The sequence below is a fragment of the Osmerus mordax genome, chromosome 13, assembly GCF_038355195.1.
Source record: "Osmerus mordax isolate fOsmMor3 chromosome 13, fOsmMor3.pri, whole genome shotgun sequence".
Classification (NCBI taxonomy): Eukaryota; Metazoa; Chordata; class Actinopteri; order Osmeriformes; family Osmeridae; genus Osmerus; species Osmerus mordax.
In genome coordinates this window covers 11,759,925-11,784,519 of record NC_090062.1, presented here as the reverse complement: position 1 = coordinate 11,784,519, position 24,595 = coordinate 11,759,925, and the positions used below count along the sequence as shown (strand labels likewise).

Here is a 24,595-nt window from a genome sequence, read left to right as displayed (position 1 = left end):
CCGTGGGTGAGAAATAATTTTGCTCTTTTATGCAGCCACCTAAAACAGCTAACCCCCACGCTTTCTGCCTCCCACCCACGCTCCATACAGGTAGGCCATGATCGTTCCTGAGTTGGAGTGACGGTCCACAGTGCAGTGATGGTCCTTGACAGCAGCACAGTCCTAGCCATGAGCACAAGCGCTTACGCAACCCATCCATTGTTATTGCCTTGTCAGCGCTGTTTAACATAAGAATCACACGAAGGGTAGGCTGCTGTGCATAGCTGTTATTATACTGGCAGCAACAGGGGATTGGCGAGGGCCAACCATTATTCATACTAACAGTCCGCTACGGCAGGGACGGTAAAACCAAGTATTCGAGACAGAGACAGTATAATTTAGTGGAAATGATGAACAAAAAGACAGACAGAAATAAAGAGTGTGTCACCCAAAAGTCCTTAAAGCGGTTGTATTGGATCATGGCTAGCTGTGCTTATTCCAGGCTGTGTCACTGGAGAATGTTACTGGAATGAGGGCAGAATGTTACTGGAGACGGAGGACAAAGGCAGAAAGAAAGAGACTAAGAGAGAAGGCTGGAAGATTAAAAGAAAGGCAAGAATAGATGACCAGAGACCAAAAAAAATATCTTAGTGAGGGAACAATGTGGTGCTGTTTTTGTCCACAGGGTAGCAGCTCAGCACGTGAAGAAGCTTCTCACCTTTAAGACACATCTCTGACACTACCGCTATATCAGAACGTCACACTTTCACAATATGGTTGCCGTCAGCAGCAGCGCAAAGCTATTTATACGGGTCTCTATCTGTGAGGTGACAGATCCTAGATTGAGGAAGAAGTCAAGTGTAGACGATTCGATGTGTATATAAGCTAACTGGTTCAGAGGTCATTGTGACAGCTGTGTTGTCGTTGCCTTTCTGCACGTGCACGCACACTAACCCAGGCATTTTGAGGGAGACCCCAGTCTTTATATATATCTATGGAGACCCCGTCCCATCCGGGTGATGTCACAAAGCGCCTGTTTTTCTCAGATGGAATGATTTATTTGTAATCATGGTAGCATTATAATAAAACAATGAACATTGAAAGCACTGACAGTTTAAACCAAGGCCTCTCACATGGCATGCACAACCCTGCAGTCACAGCAAGACGGAACATTCTACATCGCATCAACACACTCCGTTTTCTCTTTCTCTCTTCTTGGCTTCTAAAACTCCCCCCTTCCTCTTCCCAATGGACAACCCCCGCCCCCTCCCCCACACAAGTCTTTTTTTATTTTATTTTAGAATATGAATTTGTTGTTCTTTTTATTTTTTTTAGTTCCTTTAAATATATTTCATATAAAACAAGCCAACAGATGATGAATCTACCATGTTGTGACCAACACCCCCACACACACAATCCTCTGCTCCTGTGTTCTGTTGGTTGGCTTGGAGAGAGAGGAGAGCAGCTGGAGAGATGAGCAAATGTTTACTGGGAGTGCTTCCCCCTCTCTCTCTTTTTCCAGTCTATCTTGTAGGGAATGCAGAGAGGGACGAAAAATAAACTCGTTCCAAAGGGTGACGGCACATTAAAACCCCCATTCTTCCCCTCCTAACCAGAAATACAACAACAACAATAAAAAAAAGATTTTTTTCTCTCTTAAAAAAGTAATAAAAAAAATTTAACGAACAAAAAGTGAGGAGTCCCGAGTTGGAGGAGGAGTGTGCTGGAGGCTGAGTCAGGAGCCCGGTCTACTGGAGGCACTTTGGCACAGAGCGACGGCCCCACACACACCAGAGGACAGGCGGAGAGATGGAGGGGATGAAAGCATGCAGAAGTGATGCGGGTAGAGGGAGAGTACGAGATAGGTAGGAGAGAGAGAGAGACATTTGACAAACGTGGAGGAAAAGACCAGCCTTCACTCCTTTGTTGTCCTGTTTTTTTGCGGGAGAGGAAGAAAAAAAAGCGAGGGGTCTTCGGAGGAGAGGACGATCGAGCCACTGCAGAAATGGTGGGATGAAAAGGGAGAGAGAGGGGGATGGAGAACGAGCGATGAGACGAGGAAGAGGGGGAGAACCAGCTATACAACACGTACAGTTAAAGGTCTTTTCATCTTGGTGGAGGAGGGAGAGAGGAGGGGGGGGGGGGGGTCGAGTCAGGAAGAGAGGGAGGGGGCTCAGCACAGCCCCTTAGACTCAGGTGTGGGGGTGGAAGGAGTGGTGGGGTTGTGGTCCAGAAGTAAGCGAGCCAGTTAGGCAGTCAGTCGGACACAGGCGCGGCCAGCTCCAGTTGAACCCTCCCCCCCTTCCTCCCTGCCCCTCCCCTCTCCCTCCAGGCAGGGCTGTGATAGGCTGCGTGTCCTGTCCCGTCAGGCTCACAGGTAGAGCTCCTTGGATCTGATATGATGCAGCTTCTCCCGCAGCATGCGGAAGGAGGGTCGCACAGCGGCGTCCAGGGTCCAGCACTGCTTCATCAGGTCATACACCACGGGGGGGCAGCCGTCCGGGGCGTCCATCTTGTAGCCCTTCTCCACGCGAGGCACCACCTCCTTCAGGGGCTGGGGGTGTGTGCGCGCGCGCGCGGATGTTTGAGTGGATGGGAGGGGGGGAGGGCAGAGACATGGTTAGAATACCAATTCAGAGATCACAAATACAGTCAATACTGTCCTCTGCTGGTTACAGGAGGAATGGGCAACAGATGAGTCAAGCAGCAACTGTGATTTACTTACAATTCTGGGGTAAGGCACACGGCCAAAGGAGTAGATCTCCCATAGCAGGATACCATAGCTCCACACGTCTGACTTGGTGGAAAACCTCTGGAAAAAGGAAGCTATGGTCAAAACTCACATGCAGACTCATCTTGGCGAATGCTGAGATCTTTGAAGATGCTTCCATTTCTTTCATTAATCCCTCTCTCCCTCCGTTCTTGCATCTGTCCGTTCCCGCCCCCCTCACCTTCTCTCTCAGGGCCTCTGGGGAGGTCCACTTGACGGGCAACTTGGCCGTGTCCTGCGTGGACGACGCCTCTTTGGTCAGGCCGAAGTCGCTGACCTTGGCGATGTTGTCGTCGGAAACCAGCACGTTGCGTGCTGCCAGGTCTCGGTGGACAAAGTTGGCGGCCTCCAGGTAGTCCATGGCTTCACACACATCACTGGGGGGGCGCGGGGAGGACGAGGAGAGACACAGAGAGAGACACAGAGCGAGAGAGACAGAGCAAGAGAGAGAGACACACAGAGAGAGAGAGAGAGAGAGAGAGAGAGAGAGAGAGAGAGAGAGAGAGAGAGAGAGAGAGAGAGAGAGAGAGAGAGAGAGGGGGGGAACACTTAAACAGAATGAACGCTATTTAACAAATGTCAAAATGACTGCATTGAAAAATGGCTGTAACTATCGACGGCATCAACAAACAATCAATGTCTTACAGTGAGAATTTCAGTAAGCAGTCCCCGTCCAGCACCGTTCGGCCTCGAGACCGCAAGTAGTCCACTAGACTGCCCTGTAGAGAAAGAGAGAGAAAATGGGCGAGGGAGGGAAAGAAGAGAGGGAGAGAAAGAGAGAGAGCTGTCAGTTTCCACCACGGCCACAGGCTCCATCCCTCCATGCTGGGCTGTGCGCTGTAAAGTGAGTCTGACCTTGGCCATGTACTCGGTGACGATGTACAGGCTGCCCCTCTCCTCCAGAATCACTCCCAGCAGCTGCACCAGGTTGTTGTGTCTCAGCTGCCTGCAGGACAATGTCACACACAGGGTTCAGGGAGAAACACACACACACACACACAGTGGCGGTCACAATGACAGGAGTGTGGCATGGAGCCTTACGTCATGACGGAGGCCTCTGCGATGAAGGCCTGCGCCGTGGCGTCGTGTTTGATGCACTTCACCGCTACCTTGGTACCCCTGTAGTCCCCGACCATCACATCTGGAACACACACACACACACTGTCGAATCACTTCTGCACTGAAGATGGCAGTGAAGCCAAGTGAATGTGCAGTTTGACAAACACGTGTGTGGCCACTAATTCACATAATGAGATATCAAGAAGCATGACCCCAGCACTGGTCAGCAGGCATCCTCACCTCCAAACTCCCCTTTGCCAATGGTCTGCAGAAGCTTGAGCTCCTTCCTGTTGAGGGCCCAGCCACCTGGGAGAACACATGCAGGGACAGGGGGAGAGCGAGAGCGAGAGAGAGAGAGAAGAGAGAGAGAAGGGTTAGTAGTTACAAACCAGCACATTTGCCCTTAACCAAAGTCACGTAGTTAAATTAATAAGTAAAGTCATTAGTGTCAGGTTTACTCAGAGATTTGGACTGTGTGTGTGAGAGTGTGTGTGTTTCCTTACTCCTGGAGAACTCATCCTGAGCCGCCACTGTCCCCTCCATCACTTTGGGCTTGATGAGTCTCGTACAGAGTCCGTCTGCGTCTTTGGTGTAATGCTGCAACCAGGAACAGGAGGACCAAACACGCACAGAGACAGAGAGAGACAGAGACAGAGAGAGAGAGAGAGGGACTGGTGAGCCGACGTGTCAGCCCTGCTGCTTAGCAACAGAGCAGGAGAAGACCGCCCGGGAGGTCTCGGAGAGCGGTTTGTGAGACCCGACGGCAAGACGAGCGTGCCAGTTGGACAGTGGGAGTGGTTAACACAGCTGACCTCTTCCACCTGAAGGAGCGCGGGAGCCAACTTGTCTCCCTGGCACTCGTATGACGCGAGTAACGTTTACTTCCACCGGGGGGCAGCATGGTGCAGGAAGCACCACCCCAGTGCCTGTGTGAGGCGCCTGTGAGCGTAATGCTATAGCTAGGGGATGTTGTACATGTTAACACATGTCCCACTTCCAGGCCAGTCACAACAATGCTCCAGCTAATACAGCTCAGGGGCCTTCAGTCAACCTAGCGTTGTTGATTTAGCATTTCAGCATGGAGAAAATCATTAGAACTGAGGTATGTATGAGTCAAAGGAGGGTTTTCCTTGGGCATGCTGAGGAAGGAAACTTCCATATGGTTGTGAAGCTGAAAGAACAGGTGATGTGTGTGCACACGCGCCATAATCCCTTAAAAGGCTTCAGAGGCTGTTTGATTGTCATTGTGTGGTTAATACCGCAAATCCCACTGGCTGTGGGTGTATTGATTGTGTGTCGTGTGTGTGTGTGTGTGTGTGTGTGTGTGTGTGTGTGTGTGTGTGTGTTTTCTAGAGCAGTACCTGTGTGTGATGTGTGATTTTGTCATTTCCACAGCAATAACGAGCCATGGTTCTGTGTGTGACCGTTTCCACCAAACTGCTCAGTATATGTGTGTGGATCTATATGTAGGCTGCAGTGACAGGCCATTTAGAGGCTCGGGGTGGAAAGAGAACAGACAAGAAAAATACACAAGAATTTAAGGAATTCAGTCACAGGCGCTATTATCGAGAGAGGGAGGGAGGGGAGGAGGGAGAGTGAGAGAGAGAGGGAGGAAGAGGGCGAGCCAAGCAGAACACTCGAGGGAACATCACCAGAGAGAGAACATGAAAGACAGAAAGAAAGGAGGGAGAGAACGGAAGGCGGGGTGAGCTGAGCCAAGATGAGGAGTGTGAACAAGAGAGGGAGTGAGAGGAGAGAGGGTAGAGTAGAGGAGAGAGGGTAGAGAGTAGAGGAGAGACGGTAGAGTAGAGAGGGTAGAGAGTAGAGGAGAGAGGGTAAAGGGGAGAGAGTAGAGGGGAGAGAGTAGAGGGGAAAGAGTAGAGGGGAGAGTAGAGGAGGGAGTAGAGGGGAGAGAGTAGAGGGGAAAGAGTAGAGGGGAGAGTAGAGGAGAGGGAGTAGAGGAGAGGGAGTAGAGGAGAGGGAGTAGAGGAGAGAGAGTAGAGAGAGGGTAAAGGGGAGAGAGTAGAGGAGAGAGAGTAGAGGGGAGAGTAGAGGGGAGAGTAGAGGAGAGAGAGTAGAGGAGAGAGGGTAGAGGAGAGAGGGTAGAGGAGAGAGAGTAGAGGAGAGAGGGTAGAGGGCGGGAGACTGGAGAGAAAAATGAGGCTGCTAATGTGATGTTATAATAAGAGGCTATTCAGTTCCACCCTTCATGCTCCTGGGCCAGCTATCCAGTCCACAGTAATGAGAGAGATAAAGAGAGATGAACAGATGAAGAGAGAGAGCGGCCTAGTTGAGCTGTGGTGGCCAACTATCTCGCGAATCTCTCCTCTCTGAACTGTCTTCAGCGTAAAATACCTCTCTCCAATCTCCAGTCCCCAACACACGCTCCCCCCTCTCAGAGATCACAGTGTGTGTGTGTGTGTGTGTGTGTGTGAGGAAGTTGGGGGGTTTCAAGAAAGCTAGAGACCACAGAAACAGAGCCGTGTGTGTGTGCTGGTGTTCCAGTGGTGGGCTAGTGACATGAGTACAACAGTGCCCGCTAGGCCCGAGTGGACAGGGGAAGGAGAACCCCTCACCTCCACTAACTGCATGAGGTTCTCAAAGTACTCCTCCTCGTCGATGGTGAGCTTGCCGTTGTGGTAGATGATGCGGTAGTGCTCCACCTTGCCGTCGCAGCTCACACACAGGGTGTAGTCCCCGGGGTAGTTGGTGCTCTCCCTCACCAGGAACAGACCCGTCTCCGGGGGGTAGAGGAGACGCTCAGCCTGCTCCCGCGTGATCTTCCCATGGAACCATCTGGAGGGATGGCGACACACAAAGAGGGAGAGAGGGAGAGCGAGTTAGGGCCTTAGCGAGTACGTAGCCAAAGTTAAATCCTAATCCGCCCTTAGTGACGAATCCAGATGTGCTTCAACGCGGCCCGGCAAGCTGGCGTTCACAGGCCTGCGTGGAAAGCAGAAGTAGGGCCAGGTGTCTCCACAGAGAGACCGTTTCAGATGGCAGCGGAACACCAGTGTTTCCAGTCGGTTCCACTTGAGTGTGTGTGTGTGTGTGTGTGTGGGGGCATCTGAAACAGCTATTTAGAAGCACCTTGGACCCTAACAACAGGAAACAATGTGCACGCACATAAACCCTGACGTGAGACACACACACACACACACACACAAAGTGGGGGCTGAATCGGAAACGAACACACAGGCAGCAGCAATAACAGGAAAATGGTCGGAGGCGAGACACTGGGCCCGGCAGACCCCTGACAGGAGAGCGAGAGCTACCACAGCTGACCCCTTCAGACAGTTAACACACTCCCACACTGCTAAACACACACTAACCTCCAAGTACAGCCTATAAACCCCGGCCTTGGCAGACGGCCAGACAAGCTGCAGGTCACAGCAGGACTTTACCTAACTCACCGGCTCTCTTGGGAAGCTGCCCAGCTGTGGCTCCCTGTTCAACATCTCACCTCCCTCAGTCCCGTATCTGCTCCATATACTTCTACTGCGGCTTGACGCTCGGTGCACTAGGACCCAGCGGGGCGGCCGCAGGAGGAGGGCGTCCAGACCTACAGGCCCCTTTTGTGCCCTGGTGACTACTGGGTCATCAAGGTGCTCTAACTGATTTAGCCTCATTGTCTCTGGCTCCCCTCCCTCCCTCCCTCGCTCACTGCGTTGCACAGACAGAGTAGGCAGGCAGACAGGGAGGGAGGAGAACAGGAGGCAGGCAGGCAGAAAGACAGACACACACACACACACACACAGACAGAACAGGCTCCAGTGCAAAGCAGCTTAATGCAGCTGGAGGTGATTAGATCACCGAGAGCAGCTTCTCGATGGACGGCAGGATCCTTAACTCCCATTAATCTGAGTATGTCAGACCCAAGATAACACACAAACTCTCTCTGTTCGAGAGGGCAAGATGGTTGGTAAACAATCCAGTGGACTGTTGACAGCAGGGCTTATGTCGCCTAGTGTGTAGCCTAGTGTGTAACATCAGGTGTAGTTTGTGCCCCCCTACTCCTTATCCAATCAGATGACTGGAATGGAGAGGGGAACACAGCTTATTGACAGTGCTGAGGAAACCACATTTGAGGACAGCACTGTAGGGACAGAGCGTTGCAATCCTCTCTCCTCCACCGTCTCTCCCTCCCAACTTTCTTTCCTCGTTCGCTCTTTTCAGTGTCTTCCTTTCTCCCTCTCTGGTACTCCGGCAAGAGCAGGATGGTACCGTTTAACAGCAGAGGGCAGTGGAGAGTGGTCAGCATGGAGCATCTATCCATCTAGGAGCCTTGAGAGGGTGAGGGAGCTGGGCAGAGCCGGGGAGCACCTCCAAGTACGACATCTGCAACTCATCCACGAGGAGAAAACCAACCAGGCCATCATGTGATGACCTCTGCAACAAGTGCTTAGGGTCATTATGATGAGTCAGACTTAGAATATAGCATGTGAGAGTGAGAGAGAGTGAGAGAATGCCAGCCTCTAAGCCCGGCCTTTGTCAGCCGCTCAGTGTAATGGCGGCTGTTTGCTCAGCATCACCTGTGGCGGGACGTTTGCATAAGTCCCTCGTTTGACTTTCCTCTTTTGAAATAGCATCATCAGAGAGGCCGATTCAAATCAAGCCCAAGCTTAGACACTCAGAGAGAGGGAGAGAGACAGAGAGAGCGAGATAGAAAGAGAGAGAGAGATCTGGAGAGAGATAAAGGGCAAGCGAGACACAAGCGAGGGAGAGCGAGAGACATGGAGAGAGAGTTAGCGTTTCTCCCCGGCGCTGCAGCAGATTAGCTGGTGTACTCACGGCATGAGGCTGAGCTTCCCTCCAGACTTGACCCCTTCCCTCTTCTGGACGTAGTTGGCAGGGATGGTGCCCACTCGGCCCACAGTGTTTTTAGCTTTGTACCAGTTTGGATCCTGGAACGGTCGTGAAAAAGAACCGACAGTTAACACTGTCGTTTGGAATTACAAGAAATAATACATTTGTGTGAATGGTTTGTGTGTTGATTGGTGATAATTATTACATTTGTTTATTAAATGTATAGGTATTACTATTCACTGCTGGTTGTGCAACAAATTCCTCCTTTGGAATAGTAACGATTATCTTGAAATTGACTTACGAGTAAAAGAAACACAGAACCATTTTTTTTGTGTTGCTAATCAGTATGAAATGACAACATGACCAAGAGAAACACAGGGGAAAAAAACAAAACATGAATGCGTTCCTATGGTAACGGTGACAGCAGAATGCTGCGACTTACCCTAGTTACTGCTATGATAGTAAGCACGTCTCCTTTGCAGAAAGGCAGGTCCTCTTCATTGGTGGACTGGAAGTTGTACTTTGCCACACACTCTGTGCCTGGCGACCAGGCGGCCTGGGGGGGGGATTGATGTCACAAACCCATTCCTAGCGCAAGTACTCAATTACAGATTCAGAGTTTAAACTATAGGAGGGTGAGTGACGCATGAATTAGTGTAGTGTCTTTGATTCCTTGTTCTTTCTGTATAGGGTTCAAGCCAAACGTTTATCCTGGCCTAGCATGCAGTGTGGTGTCTCTGGTGCTAGGAGCTCCTAACAGTAGCAGTGTGGTGTCTCTGGTGCTTGGAGCTCCTAGGTGACAGCAGCTGCTGTGGCAGCAGAGATGAAAGGACAGGGCGAGTGCGGAGCAGCTGGTAGCTGTGTGGGAGCTGCCTTCCCATCCCCTCAGCGCTCTGTTCCTGAAGCACTGCAGTGTGGCGTGTGTGTGTGTGTTAACATGTGGCGTGTGTGTATGGGAGAGTGAAAGGTGTGAGAGAGGACGGCGTGTGAGAGCTCCTTTTACCTGGATCCCAGACATGGTGAAGGGAGGGGGGGGGGGGGGCAGATGTCCTTTGGCAGGTGGTCACTGGTTAGCTGGTACCATCAGAGCTGAGAAAGGAGACAGGAAGAGGAATCAGTGACTCGGAATCGGGTTATCCCAGTTCCAGGCGGAGGAAGCCAGGCCCCAAAATGAGCTCTTCAAGCAGGCATGGCCCCACTCTGTCCAGCTGGGTTCAGCTGACCACATGGTCAACACAGCCCAACATTAAACCCTGCTAAGACAGGAGATCAGGCATGGGCCGGTGCGTCGGATGCCAGCTCAGTCACAGTGAATCCTCTACACATTCCCATCCCCGGTACAGCACAACCCAGCAGGAGAGAAAGGCAGAACCAGACTGAAGGTAAGTCTCTCTGCAGCTGGGCGGGGGGGCGTTTCTCTGAGAAGCGGGTCTCTCCCTGCGTCAGGGTGACCTTCACAGGCAGCTGCAGGCCGGCAGGGGAGAGGACCCCCCCCGGAGAACAGAGAGAAAAATCCCTTTTGTAGTCTAAGATGCTGCTTCACACACACAGATCGGGGGGCAATGATCCAATATGTGTTAGTCAGAATCAGACTACACTGCAGCCCATGCATGCAGGATAAGACATCAGATGCCTAGGCTTGAGGCGTGTGTGTGTGTGTGTGTGTGTGTGTGTGTGTGTGTGTGTGTGTGTGTGTGTGTGTGTGAGAGAGAGACTATGTGTAACCTGGAAATGTCTGAAGCCATTTGGCTGATGCGGTACCCCACATATGGACAGACCTCCTCACTGCAGGACACAGTGAGTTACAAACGGAATGACTCATAAGATGGAAATTCAAAGATTCTCTGACACTGCAAAGTTTCAATTGACAGATTTACAGAGGATCATCGAATCCGATTTTTGGTCGTGTTTTGGATGTGGCCTTAACTTAAACCAGCGCTTGACGTCACAACTCCCATGGTTATGAAGTCAAAAGAAGCTGTTAGTAGCGAACAGCCTGCCGCGTGCCCCCTCCCATTGGCCCCAGAACAGGAAGTGTCTGTCGGGAAGGGGGGGTGGGAGGGAACAAAAAAAGAAATACTGAGAAGGAGGAAGTGGCTGACAGATATTTTCCGATGACCTTATCACAAGGGATGGGGGGCACTATTTGTAGGCTCACTTCCTGCCCCCCCCCTCCTCCTCCCTCCCCCAGTCTGATGACCAATGGGAAGCCGGGATTTGCACGTATTACGACATCACTCTGTGCTTGGCTGAATTGGGCCACTGTTGTGGTCAACTGTCCACATCACAAACAACATGATTGATAGCAACCAGGAAAAAACAGCATCAAACAGGTAGTAATCCAATACCCTAACATCTCTCCACGAATACCAGACTGGAGAATTTCAGCCCTGTTCAATGATGCATACAGACAGGGAGGTCTGCGTTCCCCCTGTCTCCTCTGGGGCCCTCGGCCTATCGTTGGCCTCGAAGCGCAGCTCCACCATATCCTGTGCAGCAACAGGAAGCTGGCTAATTGCAGACGGCTGCAGATCAGTTCGCAAACCGACGGGGCCCAAACACGGAACGCGTACAAATTCAAGAGGTCGGAGATAGAATTGAACTACCGTGCGTTTGAATGAACAAAGCAAAACAGAAAACCTCCTTCCTGGGAGTCTTTACCGTGGGCCTGGCTCCACCCGGGTGGGCTGCCCAGGCCTTAACAGGAAGCACAAAGGCAACACTTCAAGTTATTGGTCAGAAATCCTCATGCCGGAGGCTGGTTCTAACCCTCTCCAGTGTTTCCCACAGATTAGAAAGCTTTGTGGCGGGGGGGGGGGGGGGTCGAAATAATTCACAAAATCAACAACAACAAACAAATAATTTCTGCATATGCAGGTAGCGACGCTAGTGCTAAATAACTATTTAACTGGTCGGCTCCATGACGCCAGGTAAGTAGCTAGCTCCTGAGACTTCTCACCAAAAGAACGAAGGGGAACCTTCGATTATGTCCGTAGGTACCTAGCGAAAAGTAGCCTCAACTTTCCTTGACCTTAGCTACGGCAATAATGCTGAAGGCTCGCTGATATAGCTGTCGGTCTTACTAGAACGGCGTAGGTATGCATCGTTGCTAACGTGTGCAGACGTTGTGATTGTGCTTATGTGAGAAAGACGGAGAGACGGAGGGAGAACAGGGAAAGGAAATGCAGCTGAACTAATACGCTGCGTGTTTTTACCTAAATAGTGTTTTTTTTTTTTTTTTTTTTGACGAAACACAATATGTGGCGGCCGGTGTTGATTCTGTGGCGCACCGCCACGAATTAGTCTATGTGTGGGAAACACTGCTCTCTCCCTCCACCTCGAGGCTCTCTCCCCTCAGCCCTGTTTGTCCGCTTTAGCGGAGCAGGGTGCTGGGCAGCAGAGGAGTCTCAGCCATGCGGCTGAGGTGGGGAGCGGGAAACAGTAGAAAGTGGCCGCCCATGACGCGGCTTGGGCCGCTGTTCCTGATGTTGGGAGGGCTGGGGGGGGGGGGGCTCTGACCTTCTGGGGATGTCACCATTTTTATATTAAGAAATATTATATTGGCTGTGCCGGTGTGTCTGTTTCTATGATAAAAGGGTAGTGTGTTGTTAAACGGAGACACACAAGCTAAGCACTGTTCAAGGTCGGGGACTGTTTTTATGTCTGACACAAAAATTAAAAAAACACACACACACCCAACTGCTCCAAGGGTAGGCCTAAGCATCTGGTCAACTCACAAGAGAAACTGCACACACACACACACACACACACACACAATCATCTACACTTCCACTGATGACCCATCCCCACCTCCAACTCTCTTCACAAAAACCCTTCTGTCTAGCAGACACTGCCATGGCAACCTGCTGGGTCATGTAACACAGGGCAGTGCAGTCCTGCTTCACGGAACACAATTCCTCTTCTTCCTCCTCCTCTAAATGACTGTCATTAGGAGCACCATTTAGGTTGCATCCACACACACAGTACTCCCTACACACCAAAAAAACATACTTCTCCAAAAACGACAAAACACAATTCTCTGCACTGAGCCATCTAGTTGTGTAGCCGAGCCCCCCCTTTTCTAGAGTGTGACCAGCTAATGAATCCCACCCCAAACACGCGTTCTGATCGAACACGTACCGTCTCTAGTCTCGTCTGATGGACTACTAAGCTAGCTTGGGCCCCTGTGCTGAACAAGGGGCTCGGACGTGCACAATTGCTGCTCCAGGACTTCAATGTGAAGCTCAGCTGGAAGGGGACGTGTACACGAGGCTCCCTCTCCTTCTCATTGTTGTGATGTGAGGTCTCCATGGCTACGGCAGGACACAGGAGGACCGCCAGCCGGTCGCACTTCCCTTCACAAACAAGCCCTTCCTGCCTCTATTCCACTACGTCTAAACAGAGAGGGGCACAGTCTGGGCCTGGGCCTGGGTGGGGTGTGTGTGTGTGGGGGGGGGGGGGGACAGGTTACATAAAACACACCCCTTTACTGAGGAAGAAAAGTCCCTGTTAATGTAATCTGACGGGCTAGGGTTATGGTCGAAGGGTGAGTTTTTGTGAAGAAACGGCGGCGAAAACCGACGGTTCTCCGACGGCGTCATCAGTGAGCTTTGCTTGTGTCTGCACCACAGGTGTGTGACCACTAGGAACAGCCGAAGGAGCAGGTGTGACACCTCCTGCCCGCGTCGAGAGCCTGACAGGTCAGAATGAACACAGGAAGTAAGCCATGTAGAGGGAGTTTCAAAGCATTTGGCAACAGAGGTGTGTGTGTATAGGTGCGTGTTTGCGCATTAGTACGTCAGGTTGATGGCCATGGTGTCACGGGCTCAGCACAAAGTTGGTACTGTTCATGGGAGGAGGGGGGGGGGGCAAAGAAACGGACAGAAATATGTAAATGTGCCCCACTCGCTAGGCAAATTCCCAACCGCAGCTTCACACAGTACACACTGGCTGGCTGGAGCGCTGAGCCCTGGTGGGGCTGCTGGGATGACTTGTACCTCACTGTCCACTACCAGCACAGTGTGCTTGCGAGAGCATGTCCCTGGCCAGGCATGAGGCTGGGCCCCCGGGTGTTACTGATGTGGCTGCCCTGGGAGGACAGACTGGGGGCAAGATGTCAGGTGGCTGAGCGGTTAGGGAATCGGGCTATTAATCAGAAGGTTGCTGGTTCGATGACATTGTGTCTTTGGGCAAGGCACTTCACCCTACTTTTCTCGGGGAGAATGTCCCTGTGCTTACTGCAAGTCGCTCTGGATGACTACATGTAAATGTTAAGATGCCCAGACTCATTTCACCGGTGGACGCTCCTGCGTGCATGCGAGCGCTCCACCGATCCCTGCGTGTGTGCGTGCGTGCGTGTTCCACGACGGTCGTGATCAGTAAAAGGGTTTCTTCCTTCTCTTCTTCTTCTTCTTCTTCAGGTAAATGTGGTCCGCTCCAATTCTCGTCAGACACAAAGTAACACGGAATTCTAGGAGGGGAACAGGAAATAGGCTTTCTCTGTTCTTCTGAGCCGCTGAGATGAAAGCACAGCAGTGTCACGATGTGCTGTTTCTTTGTCGGAGGGGAAAAGGGGAGGTGGGGGGGGGTCAGAGTACATGATGGAGAGATGGAGGTCTCTCCTCCAGCTCATTAAACAGAGTGCGTGGCGCTGCCATCTGGTGCACGCCCCATCCTCCTCTCCAGCCCTCACTTCTCTTCGTTTTCAGGCATTTCACAGTCCCTCTGAAACGGCTGGACCCATCTGCCGTTTTTACCCAGCTCTCCTCTCCTCCTCCCCCCCCCTTCGCTCCGTTTTCCTCGTCTAGGAATGGGGTGGGGAGGATGAACAGAGAAAGGATTAACAAGTCGACGGTCAGGAGAGAGGAGAGACAATCTGGAGAAGTGCCTCTTCCCTGACTGGCCCTGCTAGTGGGACAGGCAGCCTGCCCTGGGCCCCTGCCACGGCCCTCAAAGACTGGGCACCTTCGGGCCAGCCCGGCCTCTGCCATGACCCCCTTCCCCCCCCTGCCCCACTCCACTCCAGGAGGACTGAGGGGAGCGGGCCACGTTCTGCATCTGACTGCAGTGGAGCCAGAAGTCTGGAGCAGCGTACATTTACATTTTACATGTAGTCATTTAGCAGACGCTCTTATCCAGAGCGACTTACAGTAAGTACAGGGACATTCCCCCGAGGCAAGTAGGGTGAAGTGCCTTGCCCAAGGACACAACGTCATTCGACACGGTCGGGAATCGAACCAGCGACCTTCTAATTACTAGCCCGATTCTCTAACCGCTCAACCACCTGACTCCCGGACATCAGCATCCCCCCTCAGAGTGACAAGACAGACAGACAAAGAGAGACAGCTAGAGAAAGAGAGCATATGAGAGTGCGCAAGGCAGAAGCAAGCTGGGAGAGAACTTTGAGGGAGCAGGAGACAGGAAGAAAAAGGTGTGCGAGAGAAAAAGGGAACGGGAGAGAAGGTGAGAGAAAAGAAGGGAAGACGCGAGCAGGAGTCCTTCTATCGTGTTAGCAGCAAGGCCCTCTGAGCTGTTGGGTGCACATGCAGGCAATTTGCTCATCACTGCTATTTCTAACCCCTCTCAATCCAGGCACGGGAGACGGCCTTCATTTTCCTGATTGCATACATTAAAGTAGCTGTGTATGTGAGTGTGTATATTGTACTATGCTAGTGTGTGCGTTTTTAACGGGGGGTTGTCTTTGCCTTGAGGCTGTCAAGAGAGAGATGCTACAGGGAGGAAATTGTTGTGGGGAAGGTGGGAGGACAGTTGGAGAGAGTAAGCCCCCAGAGCAGAGCAGGAGAATGGTAGAGCAGAGGAGAGGGGAGAGGAATGGTAGAGCAGGGGAGAGGGGAGGGGAATGATAGAGCAGGGGAGAGGGGAGGGGAATGGTAGAGCAGGGGAGAGGAATGGTAGAGCAGGGGAGAGGAATGGTAGAGCAGGGGAGAGGAATGGTAGAGCAGGGGAGAGGAATGGTAGAGCAGGGGGGAGGGCAGGGGAATGGTAGAGCAGGAGAGAGGAATGGTAGAGCAGGGGAGAGGGGAGGGGAAGAGAGGATGCTGAACAGACAGATGTGAGAGAGGAGTTCCCTGAAAGTGACAGACAGGGCGGCCGAGATACAAAATGAGCTGCAGCCATGAAAAAGGGATTTGGGCACGGGGGTGGGGAGGAGTCAGTGGTAGAAAAGAGAGGAGTGTGTGTGTGTGTCATGGCAATGCTTTGTTCTGACAGGCTTGTATTGTGTCAGGCAGAAAAGCACTGCTGTCTGAAACACCCAGTGAGGCGAGCCATGCCTTCCTGTTTGCTTGCCTGTCTTTCTGCCTCCCTGCCTCCCTCCCTGCCTCCCCGTCTCCCTGCCTCCCTCCCCGTCTCCCTGCCTCCCTCCCTGCCTCCCTTCCTGCTCATCAGCACAAATGTTGACAGCCTCCTGTTCACACCGAAACACAGGAGGGAAGAGAGGAACAGCACAGCACCATCGACTCGATTATGCACAGTGGAGCAGGAGAAGGCCAGCCATGCCAAACACGACCACTTGTCACCTGCATTCAGCCAAGGTGAGCCATGACGAGGAGAGAGAGGTTGGAGGGTAGGGAGAGGGAGGGGAAGAGCAGAAGGGCAAAAGGGAGGACAGCAAAAGATAGAGAGCGATAGAGAGATAGATCGATATAGAAGAACGGAGAGAGGTGATGATAGTAAGAGAGAGAGAAAGAGAGAGAGAGGTGACGATAAGAGAGACAAAGGGAAGAGAGCGAGACAGGCAGGAGAAAGAATGCAGGAGACAGAGAGGCAGAAAAAGACAAGAGTGATAAGAGGGAGGATGATGGTGAGCTAGAGAGAGAGAGAGAGAGAGAGACAGAGAGGTTCAAATGTGCGAGCTGACTGCAGCAGAGCCAGCCATGAATAATGGAGGCTCCGCCCCCGCGGCCATCACACCCCTACATCCTCTCCGGCTCTTAATTATTCATCCTCACATTTCCATGAGCCGCCTCTGCTGTGAGAGGCACGTGCGCACGCAAACACGCAACGGGACACGCACGGACACGCACATCCAAACACATACACGGTAATGATATCATTACAAGACACCTGAACAAGAGTTAGGTACGCGTCTCACACCTCTGAGCTTGCGAGAAGGCGTCTGCCACATGGACTGTGTCGAGGACGCCTCTGAATGGAGGTTAGACATTCATATGAATGAGTGTGACACACAATTCGACATACAATAGACACAATACGTAAAGGACTGAATACAAAGTGTGTGTGTGTGTGTGTGTTTATGGTGTGTGTGCTAATTGGATGAGTGCTCTGGGAATCTAGGACATATAGCCCAGACGGAAACCTAAAATCAGATTCTGTGCATAAGCTACTTCAAATAAACAGTTCAGTACCCCCGTTGTGATTTATCATAGGCTCGTGTTTGTAACTTATTATCTCTTAAAAGGCTTCTGGAATAGAAGTAGTTTGATTCAATTATTTATTTACACTGTTTCTTGTCATTTAGACGAGTATCCTATTTAAGATAAATACAATTGACTCCGGTCAATATGTTTAAGAAATTGCTTGATTATATATGTTCATTTTCTGTGTGTGTGTATGTGGGGGGGGGGGGGGGGGGGGGGGGGGGGGCACACATGATGCGAGGTGCACATTTGTCTGACCTGTAAAAAAAGGAGGGCATTAAAGAGAAGGTGCGCGCGTGTGTGTGTGTGCATGTGTCTGTGTGCGTTTCAGAGAGGGAAACTGAGATAGCTCAGAGAGCACTTCTGCCAACATTTGTCAAGACAGCATTTGTGGCTCCAAGGATGATGAGAACAGCGAATGAGGGCTCTGAAGCAACAGCGAAACTGTGTCTGAAGAAACAGCCCGCACAAACAGCCTCAGTATGCTGGCGTATGAAAATGTTTTGACAAAGAAAGTGTTATCATCTCAGCGTGCCTTTCACAACAGATTAGCTCTGTGTTGTGGTTAGATAGACAGATAGCTACCACCTACGTCTATGGTCATTGCTTGTATATTTATTTCAGACACATACAGCACAGAGCACTTTGAAAGAAACCATGCATCTCAACACGTATCATCCAACTGAAGCCTTCAGAAAAGATCAGATCTACAGACTGTTATTTGTATTACCCTTTTACAAGCAATGTCACAGGGTTTCACACAAACCCATAGAACTGGGTTGTGTGTGTACAATCAGCTACTCAAGTTTGGCAACTTCACCTTCCTGTGTGTAATTATGGTACACAGATGGAGAAAACCTGGGACTGAAGCATTGGTAGTGCCTCTCTGACTGGACGAGTGTGTGACGGCTATAATAATCTACTGCTGTAGTCATTCAGTCAGTCACCAGTGATCAGCCAGCCATTCCCTAACTCACTCAGTCAAACGTATTCAAATGCTCTCCCTCACACACACACACTCTTTGTGCACCCATCAGGCCTAGGGGTGAAAGGTCAGCTGTGCAACAAAATAAAGCCCTGCCCCTCAACGCCACGCTGTCCCTCAACCAACCTAAACCCTCGAGGAAGACATGGGAAAACTCCCAGGGAAACTCAGAAGAAACCGAAGAAAACTGGGATGAAAATGGAAGTGAGTGAGATTCTGGTCTGGATCCAGCCAGCAGGACGAGAGAGAGAGCCGACCAGCATCCAGCCAGGTCACCATCCAGTCACAGCAAAGCCTGAATGGAGGCTGGGGACCCAAAGAGAGAGATGGAGAGTGAGAGAGCGTGTAGAGAGAAAGTGTGTGTAGCGTACAGCTCGGGGCTGGGTGTGGCAGACAGGCAGGCAGCTGGATCCCACCCAAAGCTGTGGTGTCCGTTCCCACAGTCACAGAGAGACACACACACACACACACACACACACACACACACAGCGACAGAGACAGAAAGAGATGGGCCTTAGTCTATCCTCTAACTACACATGTCCCCCCCCCCCCCACACATACACTCTTCATAAACAATCCCTTATGCTGAGGGGGGCCGTGGTCTTCTCTCGCCCCTGTATTGACTCAATAAAAAGCTGAAAGAAAAATAATCAATAAAAAGGAATCTATGTATATCTTGTTTCCAGGGGTCGGGCGGGCGGGCTGACTGGTTACATTCCTCCACTCCCCAAGGGAGGGGACAGCGTGGCGTAGAGGGGCAGGGCTTTATTTTGTCGCACAGCTGACCTTTCACCCCTAGGCCTGATGGGTGTACAAAGAGTGTGTGTGTGTGTGTGTGTGTGTGAGGGAGAGCATTTGAATACGTTTGACTGAGTGAGTTAGGGAATGGCTGGCTGATCACTGGTCACTGACTGAATGACTACAGCAGTAGATTATTATAGCCGTCACACACTCGTCCAGTCAGAGAGACACTACCAATGCTTCAGTCCCAGGTTTTCTCAATCTGTGTACCCTAATTACACACAGGAAGGTGAAGTTGCCAAACTCTAGTAGCCGATTGTACACACACCACACTTAGTAGTAGTAATAGTACGGCTCTATTAATTTCCCTCTTTAGGTGAGAGTGACGGATCATTAAGCAGCCGTGCACAGAGACCTAGGAGAGAAAATGACTACTGAATCATGCTGTGATTCAACAATCGGTGACTGAGGCAATTCTGATGCAACTGTTGCATCTGTCGTCTGATCTGTTGCAAAGGCTCATCATGAGTCTTCCTGACTGGCTCGCAGAACCCTGGCTTGACTGGACATCTGTTGTAGAGTCGACCATCCAGGGTTCAGAGGGGACTTGTAAGCTGTGCAAATCTATCTCTCTCTCTCCCACGGCTTTGAGACGAGGCGTAGGCCACACCCTTTCACTATTGATCGCATTGGGATCAAAGGTGTTGCGAAACATCAAAACATGTAGTGCGAAACGCATAAAATCTCACTTTAGTGTCTTCTTTCCTGTGGATTCATCTCATCTTTGATGTCTGCTGTTATCTAATGACTAAATAGTACAAGCCGTCCTAAATTCAGTAGATCTCTACACAGACAATAAGCATCGTGGATGACTCATCCACTGCTCTGCTACAGCATGATATTGACAAGGGGTCAACAACAACAGCCTAGTTACGGCCCGTATCTCTGACTTCCATCCCCTCAGGACTCCGTGTACCACAGAGCAGGTAGTCAGAGCAGCAGACAGCGTTTCGAGCGTAAAGGTTCGCAGGCAAAACCAGGTCGAAAGGACAGGCTTGTGTGTTCCCCTAAACTTCTTCCACTTCCTCCACACATGATTGGCGCATGGCCAACCCTGGTGATGGTGTGTGGCTGAGCAGGTGTGCGTGGGTGGATGTGTGGGACTGTGTACTGCGGTGTCTATTCTGGTTAATCATCTACAATGGTTCCTGGAGAGAACTAAATGAAATGCTATGGATGGCCAGGTCAAACCCAGGGTCAGTCCTAAAGCAGGCAGGCAGGCAGACATCCTAGCACGGTGGAGTGCACTGGTCTTCACCTCAGCTCCTCTTCAGGGCTCAGACTGAAGGAGGAAGTGACCTTCTGGTCCCGACGGCTGAAATCTATCTGCTGCTCATTTATTCAAATCAGCTCCCACAAAACACAAAAGCTCTCGTCTAAAGCTGCCTGCGAACATTTAACCCTTGTGCTGCCTTCAGGTCACATGACCCAAAGGTTCATAACGAACCATCATTGTGTTTACCCAATTTTACCCAATACAAAAAAAAATATTTTAACCTTCGCAATGTGGGGGGGTCTGAGACAGCCATACGGTTAAAAGAAACTGCTTTACTTTGTTTTTTTATGCGGTAAAGTTGTCGCAATACGACGGTGGGTCACAACGACTGATGGGTCAGAATGACCCGAAGATAACACAAGGGTTAAATAATTAACAGCCACCTGACGCCTCATACCAGGCAGGGGCTTTAATGAGATCTAAAGCATGACTTATGTCATTACTTAAACATGAGTGAAGGTGCCGGCGTCAGACTCAGGCTTCAGGCACAGGCTTCAGGCACAGGCTTCAGGCACAGGCGTCAGGCACAGGCGTCAGGCACAGGCTTCAGACTCAGGCTTCAGACTCAGGCTTCAGACTCAGGCTTCAGACTCAGGCTTCAGACTCAGGCTTCAGACTCAGGCTTCAGACTCAGGCTTCAGACTCAGGCTTCAGACTCAGGCTTCAGACTCAGGCTTCAGACTCAGGCTTCAGACTCAGGCTTCAGGCACAGGCTTCAGGCACAGGCTTCAGGCACAGGCTTCAGGCACAGGCTTCAGGCACAGGCGTCAGGCACAGGCGTCAGACTCAGACTTCAGGCACAGGCGTCAGACTCAGACTTCAGGCACAGGCGTCAGGCACAGGCGTCAGGCACAGGCGTCAGGCACAGGCTTCAGGCACAGGCTTCAGGCACAGGCTTCAGGCACAGGCTTCAGCCTGCTCGCGTCTGTGTACTAGTAGTGGTCAGCTTCAGAAACGCTCGGTTTTCAGCCGTTTCCCTGCCCTAATTTCACCCCGTATGGGTGGAAATGATAACAGGGTTTGTAAAATACCTGTTTCCATTGCAGGACTCAGATCTGGATTTACACACACACACACACACGCACACAATACGCACACACTCCCCAGAGGATGACCTGCAGGGGCCTCTGGCCTCCATATAACTGTCAGCGGTGTCGTCCGGAGGAACCTGGCTGGGACTACACACGTCCACAAGCACCACCGGGTTGCAAACATGAAAGCGTGGCATGAAAGAGTGAGAGGATGTGCTTCCACACCCCCCCCCCCAGATCCGACACGCTTATTGGATTTTTGAGCATTGCACACACATTTAGAATGACAACAACAACAGGATAACAATCATTAGGGTCTGATTGCTGTGAAACGGCTCCCAGCGGGGAGGCTTACGGCTCTGTGCGAGCGTGTGGAGTGGCGGTGGAGGCGTGTGGAGTGGCGGTGGAGGCGTGTGGAGTGGCGGCGGAGGCGCGTGGAGTGGCGGCGGAGGCGTGTGGAGTGGCGGCGGAGGCGCGTGGAGTGGCGGCGGAGGCGCGTGGAGTGGCGGCGGAGGCGTGCGGCGCCTCTTTGAGGACGCCCAGCAGGCGAGGAGGCAGGCCGCTCCATGACCCACTCGACGAGCAGGCTGCCTGGCCATACGCTGGCCAGATGGAGCCTGCTTGCCCACTATCTCAGTGCCCCTTGCCCGCGGCCACAATGGGGCCCATTCTGCTGAGCGGCAGCAGCTACGGCCAGGATAGAGGGCGGGGCGAGGGGAGACGGGATGGGGAGGGGGTGAGCCTTAACACGGCACCACAGCTGCTCGGCGGAGGTGGACATGAGAGGGAAACAGAACAGGGGTGTTATTCGGGCTGTGGCTGCCGGCCATCAGCTCTCCTCTCCGTAGACAATTACAGATGTCTTCGAAAGCAGCATTGAAAAATCGAATGTGATCTACATGTTCAGCTGAATTACAAGGTCCTTGGCATTGCTGCCCTCTATCATAGAAATCCTAGGTATCAAGCATGACACGGCGCTTGTGTCCAAACAAAAGTTTGACTGTCTGCGTCTCTCATTCTTGTCCGTTGCGGCGCAGTGCATGTGGCGGCGCTGCTATAAAACAAGTACAACTGAAATCTAAACAACTCCACTAACATGACAGACATTACAACAGACAATTGTTTTTTTGTGGGCTATCAGCATTCAAAAGGAAACAAAACAGGAACACAATGCAGATTAGCTCACTGGCCACTATCGATTTTCCTCACTTCACAAATCCGTAACCTACATGAAGAAGATAGAGATAATATCACGCATTTAAGTGGAAAAGAATGTATCAAGTAAAGGCCAGGGTGGGGTGGGTGGGCTTCAGCTAAGCTGTCTGAAGACTGGGTGTATGAGAGGCAGTGTGTGGACACTAAGCTGCTAGAAGGTTCCCTGCTGAGTGGCTAAACTGAATTCAGAGCCTGGGGTTAGCTGGCTAGCAATTTAAATTGTCCAGGCCCTCACTGATCTCCAGACTGTCAGTTAAGATGCGGGAGAGAAAAAAGCAACCCCTGTGTGACATGTCCACCACTCTTCAGACCTCCCAGTGGCTAGCCCAATCCACTCATCAATCAACGGCGAGGAAACAAAACTATTGACTAGGGAGCCGACAAGCCTAGATTGAGAGGGGGTCTGCGGCTCGATGTGGTCGATGTTCTCATGTTTGGATCGGCCTCATTAGATGAATGTGCCTTGCCTTAAGATTTCACAAATTGAGATGAGAGCTTTACTCCTCCTTCTCCCCATCCCTCTCTCTGCCAAGAGGTGCCAGGTGGACTGATACCCTGAGACAGAAACAGCAGGTTAGTCTGAACAGACCCAACGACATAAGGAGGGCTAACATGCTGCAGTCTGGTGATTTCCTGATGGCATTGTGAACCCCAGACCAAAATCCCAAAGCTCTGCTCCTCTCTAATGGAGGATCCCCGAGCTATCACGCAGTGTTCCAGTTCGCACATACCCAGATAGACTGCAACCCATTAGAATCAGTTTGATGCTGCCAGCACCCACCGCCTCAACATTTTGGACATGCAAATAACACCATGAATGATTGAACCATATAGATCATCACAGCATGAAAATAAGATCCTAGATCAATGAAAACGTCTTACATTGTAACAGAACCGCACACTGTTATATCACATAACAGAAACTAACAAACAGGGCAAAACAATGCCAAGTGAAAATATTGCTGAACATCAGATATCTGGCCAGGACTCACTGGCTATTGCATTGCATGCCACAGCATGCTTAAAACATGTGTGACTTATTCTTGGGGCAAGGGCCATTCCGTAACAAACCACTTGACACCAAGCGTCAACACAATGAACGTGTTGACAACAACATCATTCTACCTACCAACAGACAATGCAAGTAGCTAACGTTACATTAATAATTTATATAGACGACCATAGCTACATCCACAATAGTAAAAACGCACACAAAGGCAACGATCAAGATAAAGCATGTTTACCAACATTGCAATCACTTTTTTTCTGTTGGTTTAAAAATAGAAATGTAATAAATTGTTATTGCACAGATGTCAGCAGCAATAACAGACACCTAGCTATCTTAACGCTATCTGTGCTGTTGTTCTATCAATGGGCTATCCCTCGCCACACACCATGACTGTGTAGTGAGTGACTGTGTGTGAGTGGATCGCAGTCAGAGGTGGCTGGCAGCCTTGCTAATAATACGCGCTAGCTAGCTAGCTAATTCGTGATTACCTAATTAAAGCGCTTGGTTACAGTCGCTGCTTTGATATACTAAATATTGCAGGTAATCCCATGATTTTTTTTTATACATACAATAAAGCAATGCGTGAGGCAAAGGCGTTTTTCAAATAGAAGAAACAGCAAAGATGTGTCATTTGAAAGGTTTTCCTGTGTCAAGATGTTGCAGTGCACAGCGGGAGAAAAAACACTGCTTGATTTGAGAGTATTCTGTGCAACTCACCGTAAGATATCACTTTAAGTTGACCAGATGTTCTCAAAAATGAACGAAGCAGGCCATGAAAAGAAGTCTGTTATTGCGGGCATCAAATATGTCTACGGAAAAATAGGACAATCCCAACGTTCGGCTGTGTACTCTGCCGAGTTCGCCCAGGCCTTGTAAAGGAAATGGTCTCCCCTCCGTCCAACCAGAAGTGATGCGCAGGCGCATTCCTGTTCCTGTCTAAAAGCACAAAAAAAGGACACTAGTGAGCTCTGAGCACAGCCGTGTGGTCAAACAAACGATGTGGAACTAGGCTGCTTGAACATTGTTGATGTAGGTTATTTACCCATGTCTGGATATCTAACTTGCAGACTACTTTATACCATTAGCAATCATGTCGATGGAGAATGGTAAATGACTCGTTCCACAAAGATAGCTAATTGATTCACGAAGAGAGTCAGATTTGGAATTTGTGCCATGTGAGCACAGCAAAAAGAAATGGAGTTGAAATGGTTAGCGTTAGGAATGAGGACAACGGCGATGATTATCATTTTCTTTTATTCAAACGT

At 50.8% G+C, this 24,595-nt stretch overlaps 1 protein-coding gene across 1 annotated transcript; it reads right to left on the bottom strand.

The window, feature by feature from the left end:
• Positions 1 to 1,253: 1,253 nt before the first annotated feature.
• LOC136955109 (tyrosine-protein kinase CSK) lies at positions 1,254 to 24,212 on the bottom strand. The gene is made up of 13 exons (XM_067248723.1): positions 24,048 to 24,212; positions 9,618 to 9,703; positions 9,057 to 9,170; positions 8,600 to 8,712; positions 6,385 to 6,604; positions 4,312 to 4,405; positions 4,049 to 4,114; positions 3,791 to 3,890; positions 3,605 to 3,695; positions 3,395 to 3,468; positions 2,931 to 3,126; positions 2,705 to 2,791; positions 1,254 to 2,533 (listed from the first exon to the last, which is right to left on the bottom strand). The coding sequence occupies exons 2-13, from the start codon at positions 9,630 to 9,632 to the stop codon at positions 2,351 to 2,353; spliced, it is 1,353 nt and encodes a 450-aa protein (XP_067104824.1). The 5' UTR covers positions 9,633 to 9,703; positions 24,048 to 24,212; the 3' UTR covers positions 1,254 to 2,350.
• Between the last annotated feature and the right edge of the window lie 383 nt (positions 24,213 to 24,595).